At 43.6% G+C, this 16,546-nt stretch overlaps 1 protein-coding gene across 1 annotated transcript in view; it reads left to right on the top strand.

Annotated features, from left to right (window-relative positions):
• The window catches only part of Znf398 (zinc finger protein 398), a 34,096-nt gene extending 20,829 nt beyond the window's left edge, over positions 1 to 13,267 (top strand). The window contains exons 3-6 of the mRNA XM_057773407.1: positions 442 to 568; positions 1,093 to 1,203; positions 3,727 to 3,840; positions 4,744 to 13,267. Of these exons, the coding sequence (XP_057629390.1) occupies positions 442 to 568; positions 1,093 to 1,203; positions 3,727 to 3,840; positions 4,744 to 5,900 (1,509 nt within the window). The 3' untranslated portion in view covers positions 5,901 to 13,267. The remainder of the gene's footprint in view (positions 1 to 441; positions 569 to 1,092; positions 1,204 to 3,726; positions 3,841 to 4,743) is intronic.
• The last annotated feature ends 3,279 nt before the right edge of the window (positions 13,268 to 16,546 follow it).

Below are 16,546 nucleotides of genomic sequence, written 5' to 3'. Positions count from 1 at the left end.
TGTGGCAGTTTAGCTCAGGTTCCAAGGCTCAATGGCAAGTGACTTTACACACTGAGCCCTCTCACTGGCCCCAGAATATTTATTGACCTTCCTTTGAGGCTATAAAAATTAAGTCATGAGGCATGGAATGACCCTTTCTTCAATGTGTGGGAGAAACTGCATCAAGAGGAAATCTAGAAGAGTGGAGGAAAGGGTCTCTTGAATGACTGACTTGCATGGGATTGTAACTAACCATGGGATTGTAACTAACCATGTGATGGTAATTTTAGGTGCCTGTGGGAGGGACTAACTAACCAGGTGATGGTAATTTTAGGTGCCTGTGGGAGGGACTAACTAACCAGGTGATGGTAATTTTAGGTGCCTGTGGGAGGGACTAACCAGGTGATGGTAATTTTAGGTGCCTGTGGGAGGGACTAACTAACCATGTGATTGTAATTTCAGGTGCCTGTGGCATTTGATGATGTCTCCATCTACTTTTCCACTCCAGAGTGGGAAAAATTAGAAGAATGGCAGAAAGAACTTTACAAGAATATCATGAAAGGCAACTACGAGTCTCTCATCTCCATGGGTGAGGCTGAGTGGGCACCTTTTGAATGAGGCGCCAGCCATCTTAAGAGGGCTTAGATAGTTCCTTTTTCTCTAGTGTCCTCATCTCAATGTCCACCCATCCTCATATATTTCAGAATCTGGTTTTAAGTCAAAGAAGGATAGAACCGGCCGGGCGGTGGTGGCGCACACCTTTAATCCCAGCACTTGGGAGGCAGAGGCAGGTGGATCTCTGTGAGTTCGAGACCAGCCTGGTCTACAAGAGCTAGTTCCAGGACAGGCTCCAAAACCACAGAGAAACCCTGTCTCGAAAAACCAAAAAAAAAAAAAAAAAAAAAAAAAAAAAGAAGGATAGAACTAACTTACTATGTACATTTTCTTATATGTTATATTTTCTTTTACCTCCTTCCTTGAGTAACTCGTAAATAATTGGAGGTTGATAGATGAGGAGAAGTGATAAAGGATCTAAAGGAAATTAATAGCCTTGGTGGTTATCATACTGATTTATCTCTCTGTCATGCCGCCTTCCCATTTTTCCTTTTCTAGATTATGCCATGAATCAGCCTGATGTCTTATCTCAGATTCAACCAGAAGAACACAGTACAGATGACCAACCAAGGCCAGAGGCAAGTGAGATTCCGGCAGACGCCAGTGAAGGTAAGAGAAAAGATTATATACTCTTAAGTTCCTTTTACTGGGTAGAGAGGGGGGTTTTAGAGGTGCCCAAAGCCATTCAGTGCTAAAACATTTTACACTCTGAATGGACATTTAAATGCTAGAAGGAGCTCAATGGTAACCTGTCCTTCACCTATCAGGACGTCATACATGCCCTATTGTTGGCAGTTGAGGCTTAGTAGGATGCTCTTGTAATTTAGGGAAGTATTGTGTGTAAAGAACAGTTTTCCAGATCTCTGTACTGGCAAGCAGTTCCTTCTTAAGATGAGCAGTCTTGGCCTGTGCTGAATTTCTCTTCTGACACAGGGAATGAGCCCTGGCTCCTTTCAGTGGAGAAGACTACTAACCATTTGTTTTAGTTTCATTTCTGTTACTATGATAAGTGTCCTGACAAAACCCAGTTTAGGGGAGAAAGCATTTATTTTAGCATACAATTTCAGGCGACAGTCCATCATGGTGGAAAAAAAAAACTAATCATTACACCCAGTAATTTTAAATATGAATCCAAAATATGAAAATTAAATCATAAGCTGGGCAGTGGTGGTGCGCACCTTTAATCGCAACACTCAGGGACGCAAAGGCAGCCAGATCTCTCTGAATTCGAGGCTAGTCTGATCTACAGAGTAAGTTCCAGGACAACCAGAGATACACAGAGAAACTGTCTTGAAAAAGCATAAATAAATAAATAAATAAATAAATAAATAAATAGATAAATAAATAAATAAAATGGAATCATGATTTTTTTTTTTTTTTTGGTTTTTCGAGACAGGGTTTCTCTGTGGCTTTGGAGCCTGTCCTGGAACTAGCTCTGTAGACCAGGCTGGTCTCGAACTCACAGAGATCCGCCTGCCTCTGTCTCCCGAGTGCTGGGATTAAAGGCGTGCGCCACCACCGCCCGGCATGATGATTTTTCTTAATGGTGTATTCTTTGTAGCCTTGTCTGCTGAAAAGATATAAACAATTGATAACTGATTAGCAATAAGCTGCCTTCCCAAGGGCTGATAGACATGCACAATTATATTGATCCTTATATTTGCTTATTGAATGACAAGGCCACTGTTTTCAGAACCTTGGGAGAGATGGAAAGTTCTTTGGGACCTAAGAATTATTTTTGAAAGAACTCTTTCCCCCAGAAAGGGCTTTGTCGTTCTGCATCTCTCTCTCTCTCTCTCTCTCTCTCTCTCTCTCTCTCTCTCTCTCTCTCTCTCTCTGTGTGTGTGTCTTCCTCCCTCTCTCCCCTCTTCCACTTTCCCTCACACAATACTCTTTCACAACTGTTGTGCTTGTTATTTCCCCCAGGCCCAGGATGCCCTTTTTTGGCTGGAATGGGCTAATTAGAAAGCTGTTACTATCCAGAGAATAAATGCAAGCTCTCTATCATTAGTAGAGAATAAGCCACTACAGGTTTTGCTTTAAGCATACACATGTGTGCGTGAATGCGCAAACACACAAACACACTAAATAAAAGTGTAATTTAAAAAATATATAAAAGTAGCCGGGCAGTGGTGGCGCACGCCTTTAATCCCAGCACTCAGGAGGCAGAGGCAGGCGGATCTCTGTGAGTTCGAGACTAGCCTGGTCTACAAGAGCTAGTTCCAGGACAGGCTCCAAAACCACAGAGAAACCCTGTCTCGAAAAACCAAAAAAAAAAAAATATATATATATATATATATTAAAATAAAAAATATATAAAAGTATATAAAAGTGGTGGCTGTGAAGAGAAGGTTCCAAGTGAATGAAATTCTGTTCATCAGAAATATGACTTTATAGCCACATTTCACAGGCATGATGGCACAAGCTTATATTCTCAGCAGTGCAGGTAGAGTGGGGACAGGAAGTTTACGAATTTGATGTCTTCCTTAGTCACATAACAAGCTTAAAACCAATCTGGGCTACATTTTATGCCTTTAAAAGAAAAAAAGTAGCAGATGTGGTGGTACATACCTTTAATCCCAACACTTCAGAACAGAGCAGGTAGATCTCTGTGAATTCAGGGCCAGTCAGAGCTACATAGCAAAAAGAAAAAAGTACAGAATTAACAATGTCAAACCAGGCTGTGGTGGCACACACCTTTAATCCCAGCCTTGATTGGCAGAGGCAGATGGATCTCTGTGAATTCAAGGCCAGCCTGGTCTACAGAGCACGTTTTAGGATAGCCAGAGCTACACAGAAAAACCCTGTCTCAAAAAAAAAAAAAAAAAGAAAAGAAAAGAAATTAATAATGTCAATGAACATAATTATGTTACCTTTTAAAGAGATTTATTTATTATTTTATGTGTATTAATGTTTTGCCTGCATGTATATGTGTACTGCATGCCCAACAAGGTCATAAGAAGCCACTGGATCCCCTGGAATGACAATTACAAATGATTGCATGCTAGCAATCAAACAACCCAGGTTCTCTGTAAGAGCAACAAGTGCCTAAACTACTGAGCCAACTCTCCAGCACAATTTCACCTTCTGATTCAAGTCCCTGAAAACCATTTTCTTTTTCTTTACAAATAGAGCCTGGCCTTTCAACCTCAGATATTCTGTCTTGGATTAAACAAGAAGAAGAGCCTCAGGTTGGAGTCCCCCAGGAGTCCAAAGAGAGCGACCTGTACAAAGGCTCCTATGCCGGTGAGTAACCGAGGGAACAGATGTTCAGATTCCGCTCACACTAGCAGTGACTAAAGAATGTAGCTGAAAGGGTGCTAGAAAGACAAGGAACAGTCAGGAAGAAAAGGAAGGTAATGGTTGCCAAGTTAGAGATGAAACCAAAAGGCCACCAAGATAAATTTTAGGTAGGAAAGCACAGTTTTAAAAAACGTATTTATTCGTGTGTGAGGAGGCACATGCATAAATCCAAGACAACTTGTGAGAGTTGGTTCCCTTCTTCTAATACCTGGGTCCCAGAAATTGAATACAGGCTGTCGGGTTTGATGGTGAATACATTTACCCACTGAGTCATTTTATCAGCCCAGAAAACATACTCTTAAATGCAGATTAGCATTGTTGGGGCTGTGTATGTCAGTGACAAAAACAAAGCCCTAGTTTCAGTCTTTAGCACTATAATTTAAAGGAAAAGCAGGAAGAACAATAAATGTATAGAAATGAATAAAAATATGGGAATTGGAAAAATAGAGCATTTGAAGATCTCTTAGAAAGGATGGACAGAATGACCAAAGACATAAAGGTGGGAATGTGTTCTATTTCAGGGAAGATAGAGTCAAGGAGGGGTTTCTCTCATAGAACGTACACTAGAAGTAAAGAGGAGATTTTAGGCCCTATCACCCCAGGCAATGGAGAAAGTTACTGAGTAAAAGTGAAACATAAAATAATGTGGGGAAGACTGATGCTAAGGTTATTCCTTTTCAAAATGGAGTACCAACGTACAGTCTTATATGTGTAATGAAACAGGGGCCTTGTTAGTAATGAGAGCCCTTCCCTGAGTTTGCCTGAGCAGTGAGCTCTTAGAGCAGCCTGCTTGAACTATTGGAATGTGAGAGGCAGTGGTGAGATGACTCTGATCCCTTCTTTCAGACGAAGAACTTGTCATCAAAGCTGAAGACCTGGCTAGAGCCTCCTTGTGTCCTGAAGTTCCCGCAGCCTTCTCGGCCCCGCCACCACCAGCAGCCAAGGATGCTTTTGCAGATGTAGCTTTCAAAAGCCAGCAATGTACTCCCATGACACCTTTTGGACGCACAGCCACTGACCTGCCTGAGGCCTCAGAGGGACAAGTGACCTTTACTCAGTTAGGAAGCTACCCACTCCCACCTCCAGTTGGAGAGCAGGTGTTCTCATGCCACCATTGTGGCAAGACTCTCAACCAAGACATGTTAATGACACATCAATGTAGCCACACTGCTGAGCACCCCTTAACCTGTGCCCAGTGTCCCAAGCACTTTGCCCCACAGGTGGACCTCGGTAGCACCTCCCAGGACCATGCCAGTGAAACACCACCCACCTGCCCTCACTGCGCCCGGACCTTCACTCACCCCTCACGACTTACTTACCATCTTCGGGTCCACAACAGCACTGAGCGCCCCTTCCTCTGTCCTGATTGTCCCAAGCGCTTCGCTGACCAGGCTCGACTCACCAGCCATCGGCGTGCTCATGCAAGTGAGAGGCCTTTCCGTTGCCCACAGTGTGGTCGTAGCTTTAGCCTGAAAATCAGTCTCCTGCTGCACCAGAGGGGACATGCGCAGGAGCGCCCATTCTCTTGTCCTCAGTGTGGCATTGACTTCAATGGCCATTCTGCCCTGATTCGTCACCAGATGATCCACACAGGCGAACGGCCCTACCCTTGTACAGACTGCAGCAAGAGCTTCATGCGTAAGGAACACTTGCTAAACCACCGGAGGCTGCACACAGGTGAGCGGCCTTTCCAGTGTCCACACTGTGGCAAGAGCTTCATCCGCAAACACCACCTCATAAAGCACCAGCGCATCCACACGGGCGAGCGGCCCTACCCCTGCGCCCTGTGTGGAAGGAGCTTCCGCTACAAGCAGACACTCAAGGACCACCTGCGGACAGGTCACAGTGGAGGCTGTGCGGGTGATAGGGACCCTTCTGCACAGCCACCAGACCCACCTGGTCCACTCTTAACTGCCCTGGAAACCTCTGGTCTAGGTGTTAGCACTGAAGGTCTAGAATCTAGTCAGTGGTATGGGGAAGGGAATGGAGGCGTGGTTTTGTAGATCTGTGGCCCATTGGTTATTTATGTTCACAGCAGAGCAGAAGGTCCAGGAGAAAGCCTACAAGCTCCACAACCCATAGTAATTATTGTATGTTACATAAAGGAATTTGGGGGTCTACACTCAACTAGAGACATGCTTGTGCAAGTCCACAACAGTACAAGAATACCATATTTTGAAAACTGGAAGAGAATCCAGCATCCGTGTCTTTTCATATACCACAAATGCAGAGTTTGGGCAGCAAGATTTGTCTTCTGATCATTCTGTCAGGATAGCAGAGAGTAGACTGCCTCTAGATAGAGACGAGCTGGAAAGAGCCCCCAGACCTCAAAGCCATCTTTCTCTAATTCCTCAGTGATGAGGTGACTGTTGGGGAATGTGCTTTAGTTGCCTGTTAGGTGCCTGTCTCAAACTAGCTAAGCTCTCTTCATACCTGTATAGTCACCTTTCCCTGAAACATGGTGACTGGGGCTGCCTGCCTAGGCCTAGATTCTGTCGGCTAATACGTTTTGTTTAGTGTTGGCAAAAAAGAAATCTGACTTTGATAGCTTATTTAAGGGGACAGTTCCTAGCTTTCATTAGCTTGATTTGAAACATTCAGACTCTTGTAGCAGCTTTTAAAGAGGATAGAGAACTTTGCCACAGCCCTGGTTAGAAATGGAGGAGACTTCTCTCTTCAGGTTTAAGAGCTAAAGATTCCAGAGATCTCAGGCACAACAGTGATAGCATGGCCTAAAAATCTGCCTGAATCATGAATTTAGAGTCATTTATATCTATGTATCTCTTTTCTTTTCCAAGCAGGCGATCTTGTTTTTCCATTTCTGGTGTTTGATTTTCTTTCTCTCTCTCTCTCTTGAGACAGGGTCTTACTATATATCCTGGCCCGGAATTTGCTTCATAGACCAGTCTAGCCTTGCACTCATAGAGCTCTGCCTGCCTCTGCCTCTTGTTCTGGGTGCACCACCATGCCCAACCTGATTTTCTTTACAATGCTCACAGCACTTCAGAAAGTGCTTTTGTTCCTTCAGTAGTCTGACAACAGTGGTGTAACGTGATGCTCTTGAGAGGATGGCTTTCCTGCCTGTCCTACCTCACTGGTCATGAACAGAGTGAGGCCCCTCTTCAATCCTGAGAGTGAGACATCGTATCTGTCTGACCTGTCATGCTGTTTTTTAGACAGGGCTTCACTGTGTAGCCAGGCTGGAACTCGGAGATCTGCCTGTCTCCACATCTAGAGTGCTAAGATTAAAAGCATGTACTATCATGCTTAGCCATCTGTTGTACTTTGAGGTGTCATAGCTACCATGCCTTCTTTTCTTGGCCCCTCTTAGTCATCTGAAAGCATCTAAACCTACTTCTGTTCCTAAATGTTCGTGCAACCAGGTGTGTGTCCTCTTCCGTTTTCAGCTCTCACATTTTTATCACCAAAATGAAGCTGTTAAAAGGTGAGTGTAAGCCAGGCAGTGGTGGCGCTCACCTTTAATCCCAGCACCCGGGAGGCAAGACAGGCGGATGTCTGTGAGTTTGAGGTCAGCCTGGTCTACAAGAGCTAGTACCAGGACAGGATCCAAAGCCACAGAGAAACCCTGTGTCAAACAAACAAACAAACAAAAAACAAAAAGGTGAGTGTACTGGTAAAAATAAAAGGCCACAGGTCCCCAAGTGGTGGCAGCAGGCATGAGACCACAGCAGCCCACAGCAGCGGGCCACAAAGGCAGCCAGATCCCAGGCAAGGAGCCACATGGCGGGTGAGAGACTGAGACGGATAGGCACACCATGCAGAGTGAGGCTGGATATTTATTTAGTGGGTTATGGAAGGGAAGGGAAAGAGGAGAAGGAGAAAGAGCTGAGAGAAAGGTAGAGAGAAAGAGGAAAGAAACAGAGAGGGGAGAATGGAGCTGCCTCTTTGGGAGAGAGATGGGAGGAAGGGCTCAGACTGGAAACAGAAGGAAGATTGGCCTGCCTCAAAAGTGGACAGGGGAGGGAATGGACGGGGCTTGTCTCTTAAAGGGACAGGACAGACCATTACAGTGAGCCTCTAGAAACTTTTTACAAAGAAAGAAGAATCTTGTGATAAAGTTCTCCTCTGCCAAAATTCTGTCCTTCATTTGGCTTCTGTCCAGACAAAGCCAAATGAGGCAAGAAAACAAAAGCAGAGAAACTCATGTAGAAACTTGGTGGAAATCAGCTTGTCTTGTTGTTTTGCTCTTAGTGGGTCCTGAAGTAGAAGATGGAGAATGTAGAAACCATGTATTTGGGACAGGAAGCTGTTTATTCCCACACCCCTCATTCCCCCAGAGTCTTCTATGTTGTCTAGAAGGAGATCTAGAGCTGTTCAGACAGAATACTTTCTGGATAAGGAAGGGAATGCTTTCTCCTTGTTACTAGGCCCTGCAACCACAGTAGGAAATGGTATTTACCTAGGTACTGTACTCCTGGCAAAGTTCTGCCTGAACATGCTGCTCTTCAGGATAATCACATATATAAAACATTGTTTTGTGACATTAATAATACCAAGAATCCCAGGAGACATAAGTGTGTGTGAAACCTGGTTTGCTGTCATAACTTTCAGCCTGTAGGCAGTGAAAATCTCCCAGGGATAGACAAGACATGATGGCAGTACTGTGGTCTATTGGGAAAAAGCCAGAATCTGGACCATCCCACAGGAAAACTCGGAAATCCTGAAATCCCCTAATCAGGTTCCAGCTTCATTAATGACTCACTAGGGACTTGACTATGTGGTTTGCACCTGAAAAAGAAGAAATCAAGGCATTCTCAGGGTGAGGGAAGTGTTTGCTAGAGCTGAAGAGGAGACGCTTGCTGAAACTGCTGTGGGGCTAGACAACATCTAAAGTTCGTCTGAACTCAGCAGATTTACCGAGGACACAAAAGCCAATGAGAGGTCTGTGTACCAGAGTGCTGCCAATGGACCCCAGTGCCTGTTCTGTTAGGCGCTGTAGCCAGCAGGGATCTAAACTGGCCAAAAGAGAATAGAGTTCCAATACCAGCCAAACATTGGAAGCATGTGGAATCAATCCCAATCCTTAATCTGGCTCAAAATAGGATCTTCAGCTCTTGGTTTTTTGTTTTTCGAGACAGAGCTTCTCTGTGTAACAGTCCTGACTGTCCTGGACTTCATTCTGCAGACCAGACTGGCCTAGAACTCACAGAGATCTGCCTATCTCTGCCTCCCAAGTGCTGGGATTAAAGGTGCTCCACCACTACCAGTAACTTCAGCTACTGTATAGTCAATTCTTTCCATTCACCAATCTCCTCTCTAGTAGAACCCATTTGTCAACAATTCAAATGTAGCTCATTGGAAAATGTAAAGTCCAACAAATTTTCAGCAAGTAGAATCTCTGTCTACCTGGTGTCTAAAACTAAAGAGATCTAGTGCTCATGTGACAGCTTGTGACTGTAGGGAAGAGGAAACCCCAGAAGTGTCCCCTGGATGATGGAGCAGCTCTTCCTCAGAGTTCATCCAGGAGTTGGCTCTAACAAGATCTCTTTACTTACTAGAGGTTTTTGGTTTTTTTTGTCAGCACTGGATGAGCCTCTGCTTCAGTCACAGATAAGAAATCAATGTAAGTTGGTTAATTGTTTAGAACGTAGAAGATGATTGATCCCTTCCTATTTGGTATTTGATAAAACACCTCAGTCATTATCTCCAGGGAGAGCCATGCTCTACATCATTTCTTTCATTAATAAACTCTACAAAATTTCTGGAAGGGGCTTCCCTAGGCTTCTCTTGAGATGGTATCTATAGCTATCTCAGCAAATACTATCTCAGTCTCAAAAAGTCTCACTGGAAAAAAAAAGTACCTAAGTTCCTTTCATTTCAATGGGTTGGAAATCCCAAGTTTATATCATATTTCTTGAAAGGGACAAGTCATCCCTTCCCTCTTCTTATGGCTTAGCTCCTTAGATAACAAAACACCTTCTGCAGTTGCCTGAGTAGCAATGAGGCATTTTCAGATGAGAACCTGACATTAATAGATACATATACATATCTATTTGGACAGATACACACACACACACACACACACACATTGGTTTTTTGAGACAGGGTTTCTTTATGTAGCCTTGGCTGTCCTGGAACTTGCTCTGTAGATCAAGCTGATCTTGAACTCAGAGATCGTCCTGCCTCTGCCTCCCAAATTCTTGGGATTAAAGTCATGCACCATTAGATGGATATTTTGGACTGCTCAGCTCACTCTGGTTCTCTGTAGCAAAGGGGCAGTCTCTTATCATATGGGGTGAATACAACAGGCTGTTATTTGGCAAGGTTCAGGTTTCTATAAGGAAGATAATTAGTTCAAAATTAGGCACTGGGGTGATAACTCAATAAAGTGCTTGCTATACAAGCATGAGTACCTGAGTCTAATCCCTAGAACTCGTGAAAAAGCTAGAATCAATGCTTGAATCCTAGCACTGGGGAGGGCTTGGCTGGCTTCTTGTCAGCCTAGCCTCATTGGTAAGCCTCAGGTCACTGAGAGACCCTGTCTCAAAGAACAAAGTCAGTGGCTCCTGAACCATGACTTCCTAAGTCCTCTAGTCTCCACACAAGGTCAGAATGATTGGGGGTGGGGTTAAGGAGTGTGTAGGGACTTAATGCTCATCCTCATTAGTACAGTATTAATGACTAGGAGCAGAGCTTCTCGTGGCAGACCTAGATTCAAGCCTCAAGTAATATATTATCTTCTGAAGACTTTGTTTCTTTATAAGGTATTGTAATATGTTTTGTATCTCAGTGGTGTTAGAGCTTAAGAACTCACAACATAACATTTTACAGAACCAACCTGAAAAAGGTGGTCACGAAGCCAGGCCGAACTAGAAGTGGCAAGTGTTAAGAACCAAGGTTTGGCCAGGTGTGATGGCTCACACCTGTTACCCCAGCACTTGGGAATCTGGGGCAAGAAGATTGCTGAGAATTCAAGGTCAGTCTAGGCTACATAGGAAAACCCTGTTTTTAAAAAAGAGGGGAGGACAAGAAGGGCCCAGAGAGATAACTGTGTAAGAGCACTGGGTGCTTTTTCAGAGGACTTGTATTCGGTTCCCAGCACCCCCATGGTGGCTATAATTTTAACTCCAGTTTCAAGGGATCTCATGCCCTCTTCTGGCTTCTGCACTCTGCAGACACCAGACATGCATGTGGTGTGTGTGTGTGTGTGTGTGTATGCACATGTAGGCCAAACACTAATACACATAAAAACAAACATCTTTAAAAAAAAAAAAAAAGGCTGCTCCACAGAAGTACAAGACTCCTGGCTGGTTCAGCCTTTTGCTGCCATCTTTTTTCATAAATTTAGTATGAACTCTTACTGATTATTTTCTATACATACCACCACATAAGTTTCTAATGCCACAATCCCATATGGCTCTGATTCCCTCTCCATTTTTCTTCTTTTTCCTCATTCTCTTTAAAACATTTCTTTAGATTTTATTTTATGTGTCAGTGTTTTGCCTACATGTATGTATGTGCATTATGTGCACGCCTTGTTCCCGCAGAGGTCAGAAGAGAGTGCCACATTTCCTAAAATTGGAATTATGAATGATTGCAAGCCACTGTGTGGGTGCTGGGAATTGAACCTGGGCCCTCTGCAAGTGCAGCAAGTGCTCTAAACCACTGTTTAAAACAAAGAATTTTAGGGTGGTGGTGGTGCACACCTTTAATCCCAGAACTCTGGAAACAGGTAGGTGGGTCTCTGAGTTCAAGGCTAACCTGGTCAGAAGGGCTAGTTCCAGGACAGCCAAGGCTACACAAAAAATCCCTATCTTAAAAAAAAATTTAAGTGTTCTTTTAAATATTTCTCAGTTTTTTTGTTTAGATTCTATAATTGGGAACTCTGGCCCAGTTCTTCCCATGCTCATCCTAAACCAGCAGTACAATTCCTCTGGCCCCTGCACCAGCATCTGTGAACCTCGGAAATGTGCTCAGGAATGAAGAATATAGCAGTTCGGTGTTGCAGGGTGGGAGGGTTCTGTTTAATACCTATTGAGGTTTCTTCAACTACTTCTGTTTCACAGACACTATCGTAATTCCAATGCATGGTGTCTTTGCTCAAAATACCTGGAAGATGCTATTTGTCTTGTGAAGGAGTCATTTGTCACTTGAAATCAAGGAAAGGAGAGGTGTTACCCTGCTCTGACCCTGCTCCTGTTTTGTGTGCTTCTTTATTGAAGACAAAAGTCTCTCAGTGGAACCCATTGCCTCAAACTCACAATCTTGTCTCAGCTTCCCTGGTGAAGGGATTACAGATGAGTGCCACCATGCCTGCTCTTCAGTCCCCGCTCTCTACACTACTTCCTTTTTCTTTTTACTTTTTTGAGACAGGGTTTCATGTATCCCAGGACATCTATAAACCTTGTGTGTAGCCTAGATTTCTTTGAACCTCTGATCCTCCTGCCTCTTCTTGGTTTTATGGAGCTAGGGATCAAACCCAGATCTTTGTGCATGTTAGGCAAGCACTCTACCAACTGAGCTACATCCCCAGCCTCTTCTTCATTTTATAGAACTGACCACAGTCACAGACATATGATGGATTTGGTCAATTAAATGTACCCTTCATATCATGCCTAAGATCACACAAGGAAGGCAGAATAATACAGTCTCATCAGAACAGCCTCAGAAACAGTGATTTTGAAGTTACATTCCAAATAAAGGGCTTGATAAAACCTCACTGAACTATGTGAGTTTGTGCTTATTAGTAAAACAGTATTTATTTATTTATAACAAAACCTTTAAATTGTTGTAGGGCTTGAGTTTAGGAGTTATGGTTTAGGAGTTAAGAGCACTTGCTGCTCTTGCAGAGGACCAGAGCTTTGTTCCCAGCGTCCATGTTGGGTCCTCATAACCACCTGTAACAATAGCGCCCATGCTGCAACTTTTGCAAGGAACTGGTTTGTTCCGAGACAGGGTTTCTCTGGGTAGTCCTGGCACTGGCTCTGTAGACCAGACTGGCTTTGGACTCAGAGATTCACCTGCCTCTGCCTCCAGGGTATTAGGATTAAAGGTGTGCGCCACCACTGCCCAGCAAGAAAACTGTTTTAAAAGACATAGTCTCATGTAGCCCAGCATGGTCTTGAACTTGACATATAACCAAGGATGGCCTTGAATTCCTGATCTTTCTGTCTTCACATTCCAAGCTCAGAGATTGCAGACCTTTATTACCATATCATATCCCTCATACAAAATATTCATAAATATAAATAAATATATGGAGAATGACAAGTCAGGAAGATAGCAGACACATTTCTGGAGACTTGGTTTTGTTTAACCAAGCAGAATTCAAAATTCAGGATGTACGTGAGTTAATATATGCCAATCAGGTTTTGGCTTCAAGTTTATAATTTTAAATAATTAAAAATAGCATAAGAAATGCAATATCTATCAGCCAACCTCAGTGAATAAACAGTATAAACGCAGTTAAAAAACAATTAATCCATACTTAAGTTATTAGCCAGTAGGATTCAGTATTTTCATTTTCTCATATGATCTTGTGAGGTAACGACAAGGAGATGTACAAAGACTATTGCACTAGTTTGTTCTTGGATGAGTATGAGAATGACCTGGAGGACTTAGGAGATACTTAAAAGCCAAGGCCCACTCTGGCACGATTTCATTGCTCTGACAGAGAATGGGTTTTGTTTTTTCAAGTTCCCTCAAGTGCTTCCAGAGTATCTGTGAGGATTAGATCATGAATGAGAAAGTTAGTTATTGAACTGGAAATGGCCTAAGTTGGCCTGCTTTCCTAGAGCAGAGAGTGAGGGTCTGTGACTCCATAGTGGTAAATCATATTTTTATCCCAGAGGTAGGTCTATAGCCACGCACATGCCAGCAGGGAGGAAAGCTCTAGTCCCTTAGGCCACCCTTGTTTCCCAATCCCACTGGCCACCTTGGTAGTCCATAGCATTTTTTTGGATTGTTTATTTGGTTGGTTTATTTATTTTTGAGACTGACTCAAGGCAGCCCGGGCTGGCCTTGAACTCTTAATCTTCCTTCCCCAGCTTCCAGATAGATTTTTCAATATCACATAGAAAGCCTGCTTGTTAAATTAGGGACGGGCCCTAATTTAGTAGATAGAAACCTATTATCCTTTTTACTTAAGCTGAGAGTAAGCCTAGTCGTTTCCTTTTTTAAATAAAACTCCACCTGCCTCTGCCTCTAGAATGCTGAGATTAAAGGCATGCACCACCATATTGGCAAAGGGGTGGAGTCACTACCTTTGCTGAGTGCCTTCTAGGTGCCAGACATTAGTTTATAATTTTTCAATATTAAGATAGACAAGAATATCCCCCATTTATATTAATATTGGAGGAAATGGTAGATATATGTTCTGAAACTTTTGAGTCCCCTCTCTTGTCCTCTGTCCAGAGCAGTATCTATAGAATTCTTGAAGAGAATTAATCAGTTAATCTCCATCTGGCAGATCAAGGGCCAGGCCTAAGTCTATCTCTTGCAAAAAGTGTACATTAACTATGATACTTTAACCCGTTGCCCATTTTGCTTTTCAGGGAGCTTAGTTAACCAGTGATTGCTGGAGACTGCTCTAACAAACGACTGAACACTCCCAGAGCGGGCTGTCTTGCAGCCTGGGATATCTCGGCCTCCTCAGTCGTTGGAGCATTTGTCATAGTGTACGTGACCAGTGCAGCTCCAGCAGCTCCTCCCTCATGCCCACCCTTGTTTTCCTTCCAGAAGTGCTTCTTCTACCCCACAGCCTTCAGCTTGTATTGATTGCAGGGTTTTATGCCCCATAGTTGGTAGGCTTGGTAGTTATAAAATAATGAAGAAATGTTGAACCTGCATATATGAACCTGTTTGAGTATTTTGTACATATAAAAATGTGAACTGAGCCAGATGGTGCATGCCTTTAAACCCACCACTCGGGAGGCAGAGGCAGGTGGATCTCTGTGAGGCCAACCTGGACTACAAGAGCTAGTTCCAAGACAGCAGAGAAACCCTGTCTCGAAAAACCAAAAAAAAAAATGCCTGTACCTCTAGCCTAAGCAGAAACTCTGTCATAAGGCAAAGGTATAAATAGTTGTGTGAATGTCTACCTGCAAGGAAAAAACTGAATTAGCTGGTGGTGTCTTGCTGTATAAAAAGGGACATTGCTATGACTGGCTACACACTTAAGACAGGAAATCATATTGGTTTAATCCTGAGGAGAGAACCTCAGCACTTGGGAATAACCTAGTCTTCCATCTCTAGGAAAGAGGAAATAGAGTTCACATCCCATAGATCAGAATATGTCTTCTAAGATGTGGACTGCTGGCAGAAACATTTGCCTGGAGCTTCCAGGCTGGGCTTACCTGGTTCCTCTAATAACAGTGGACATGATATTTACAATGGGATATGTGCACTTGCTTGCGCGCACACAACCTATATCCAGGAAATGGAAAGAAATCACCGACTTCTGGAACTGTGATCTTCACTAGCCCCTAAGCTCCTTGAGAATAATAAGTCTATGAAATATCCATTTCTACATTCTAGAAGCTTGCCTAACAAAGCACTTGATAACTGTCCTTCTGAAGACAGCCCCGCTGGCACCTCACCCTCCACACAGCCTCACACTGCTGTCAGTTTTAAGTGTAGTAAAACTCATGGCTTCCATCAGGTCTGTCTTTCCTTAAGGTGATAAGCTCTCCCCAAGCAAGATAAGGACTGGTCATTTAGGAAGACAAAGTGGATAGTATGCTGTAGATAACTGTAGGGGCTTATGGACTTATCTTTGGGGGGGGGGTAATTACCTTTTTTTTTTTTTTTTTTTTAAGAAAAAAAAAATACTGGCCTGGAACTGAAAACACCCGGTTGGCCATGAACTCTGAGATCTGAGACTGAAATTTGAAGTGAAGTGTATGCCCTGGTAATGCTGAAGCATGCATAGGCAGCCCGTATATGGCCGTTCTGTTGAACTTTTCCATACTTGGTTTCATGATCTAAGTTGTTGAGGACAACTGACCAGGTCTCTTCCTCAAGAGGGCACCGGATCTCATAGCAGATGGTTGTGAGCCACCATGTGGTTGCTGGGAATTGAACTCGGGACTTTTGGAAGAGCAGCCAGTGCTCTTAACTACTGAACCATCTTTGGCTATAACCTCAGAGATCTACCTGATTTTATCTCTCAAGAGCTGGGATTAAAAGTGTGCTCACGTCTGGCAAAAGGGTTAGGGTAAGTACCTTTGTTGAGAGCCTACTGTGTGCCTGACATTAGTTCCTAAGTTTTCAACATTAAATTAAGACTAATGTACCCCCCACACACACACACACACTCTTGTTTATATAGAACATGGGAAACTTGGAGACAGTAAATGTTTAAAAATCACAACCAGTAGTGATGTTTAAACCTGAGTATGCAACCACAAAAACCACCCTCTGCCTAAGCAGAATCTGACACATAGTAGGTGTTCAGCAAATATTTCAGTAAAATTTTCACAAAGGTTAGGCACCATTCTCTCCTGGGATGTCCAATGCATTCGTAGAAGCAATAGAAATCAAGTCTAGGGTCCAGGCCCCAGCATGGCTTGGGACATGAAATCTGGCCACCTCAGACCTAGAGGCCGGGTTCGCCACCACATCTCGTCTTTTGGGGGCGGCGGTGGTCCCCAGCTTGGAGTGGCCCCGGCCAGCCCTGCAGGCGGGCAGG

Source organism: Chionomys nivalis, chromosome 1, assembly GCF_950005125.1.
Source record: "Chionomys nivalis chromosome 1, mChiNiv1.1, whole genome shotgun sequence".
Taxonomy (NCBI): domain Eukaryota; kingdom Metazoa; phylum Chordata; class Mammalia; order Rodentia; family Cricetidae; genus Chionomys; species Chionomys nivalis.
The sequence above is the reverse complement of the archived record's forward strand: the minus strand, read 5'-3'. Positions and strand labels throughout refer to the sequence as shown.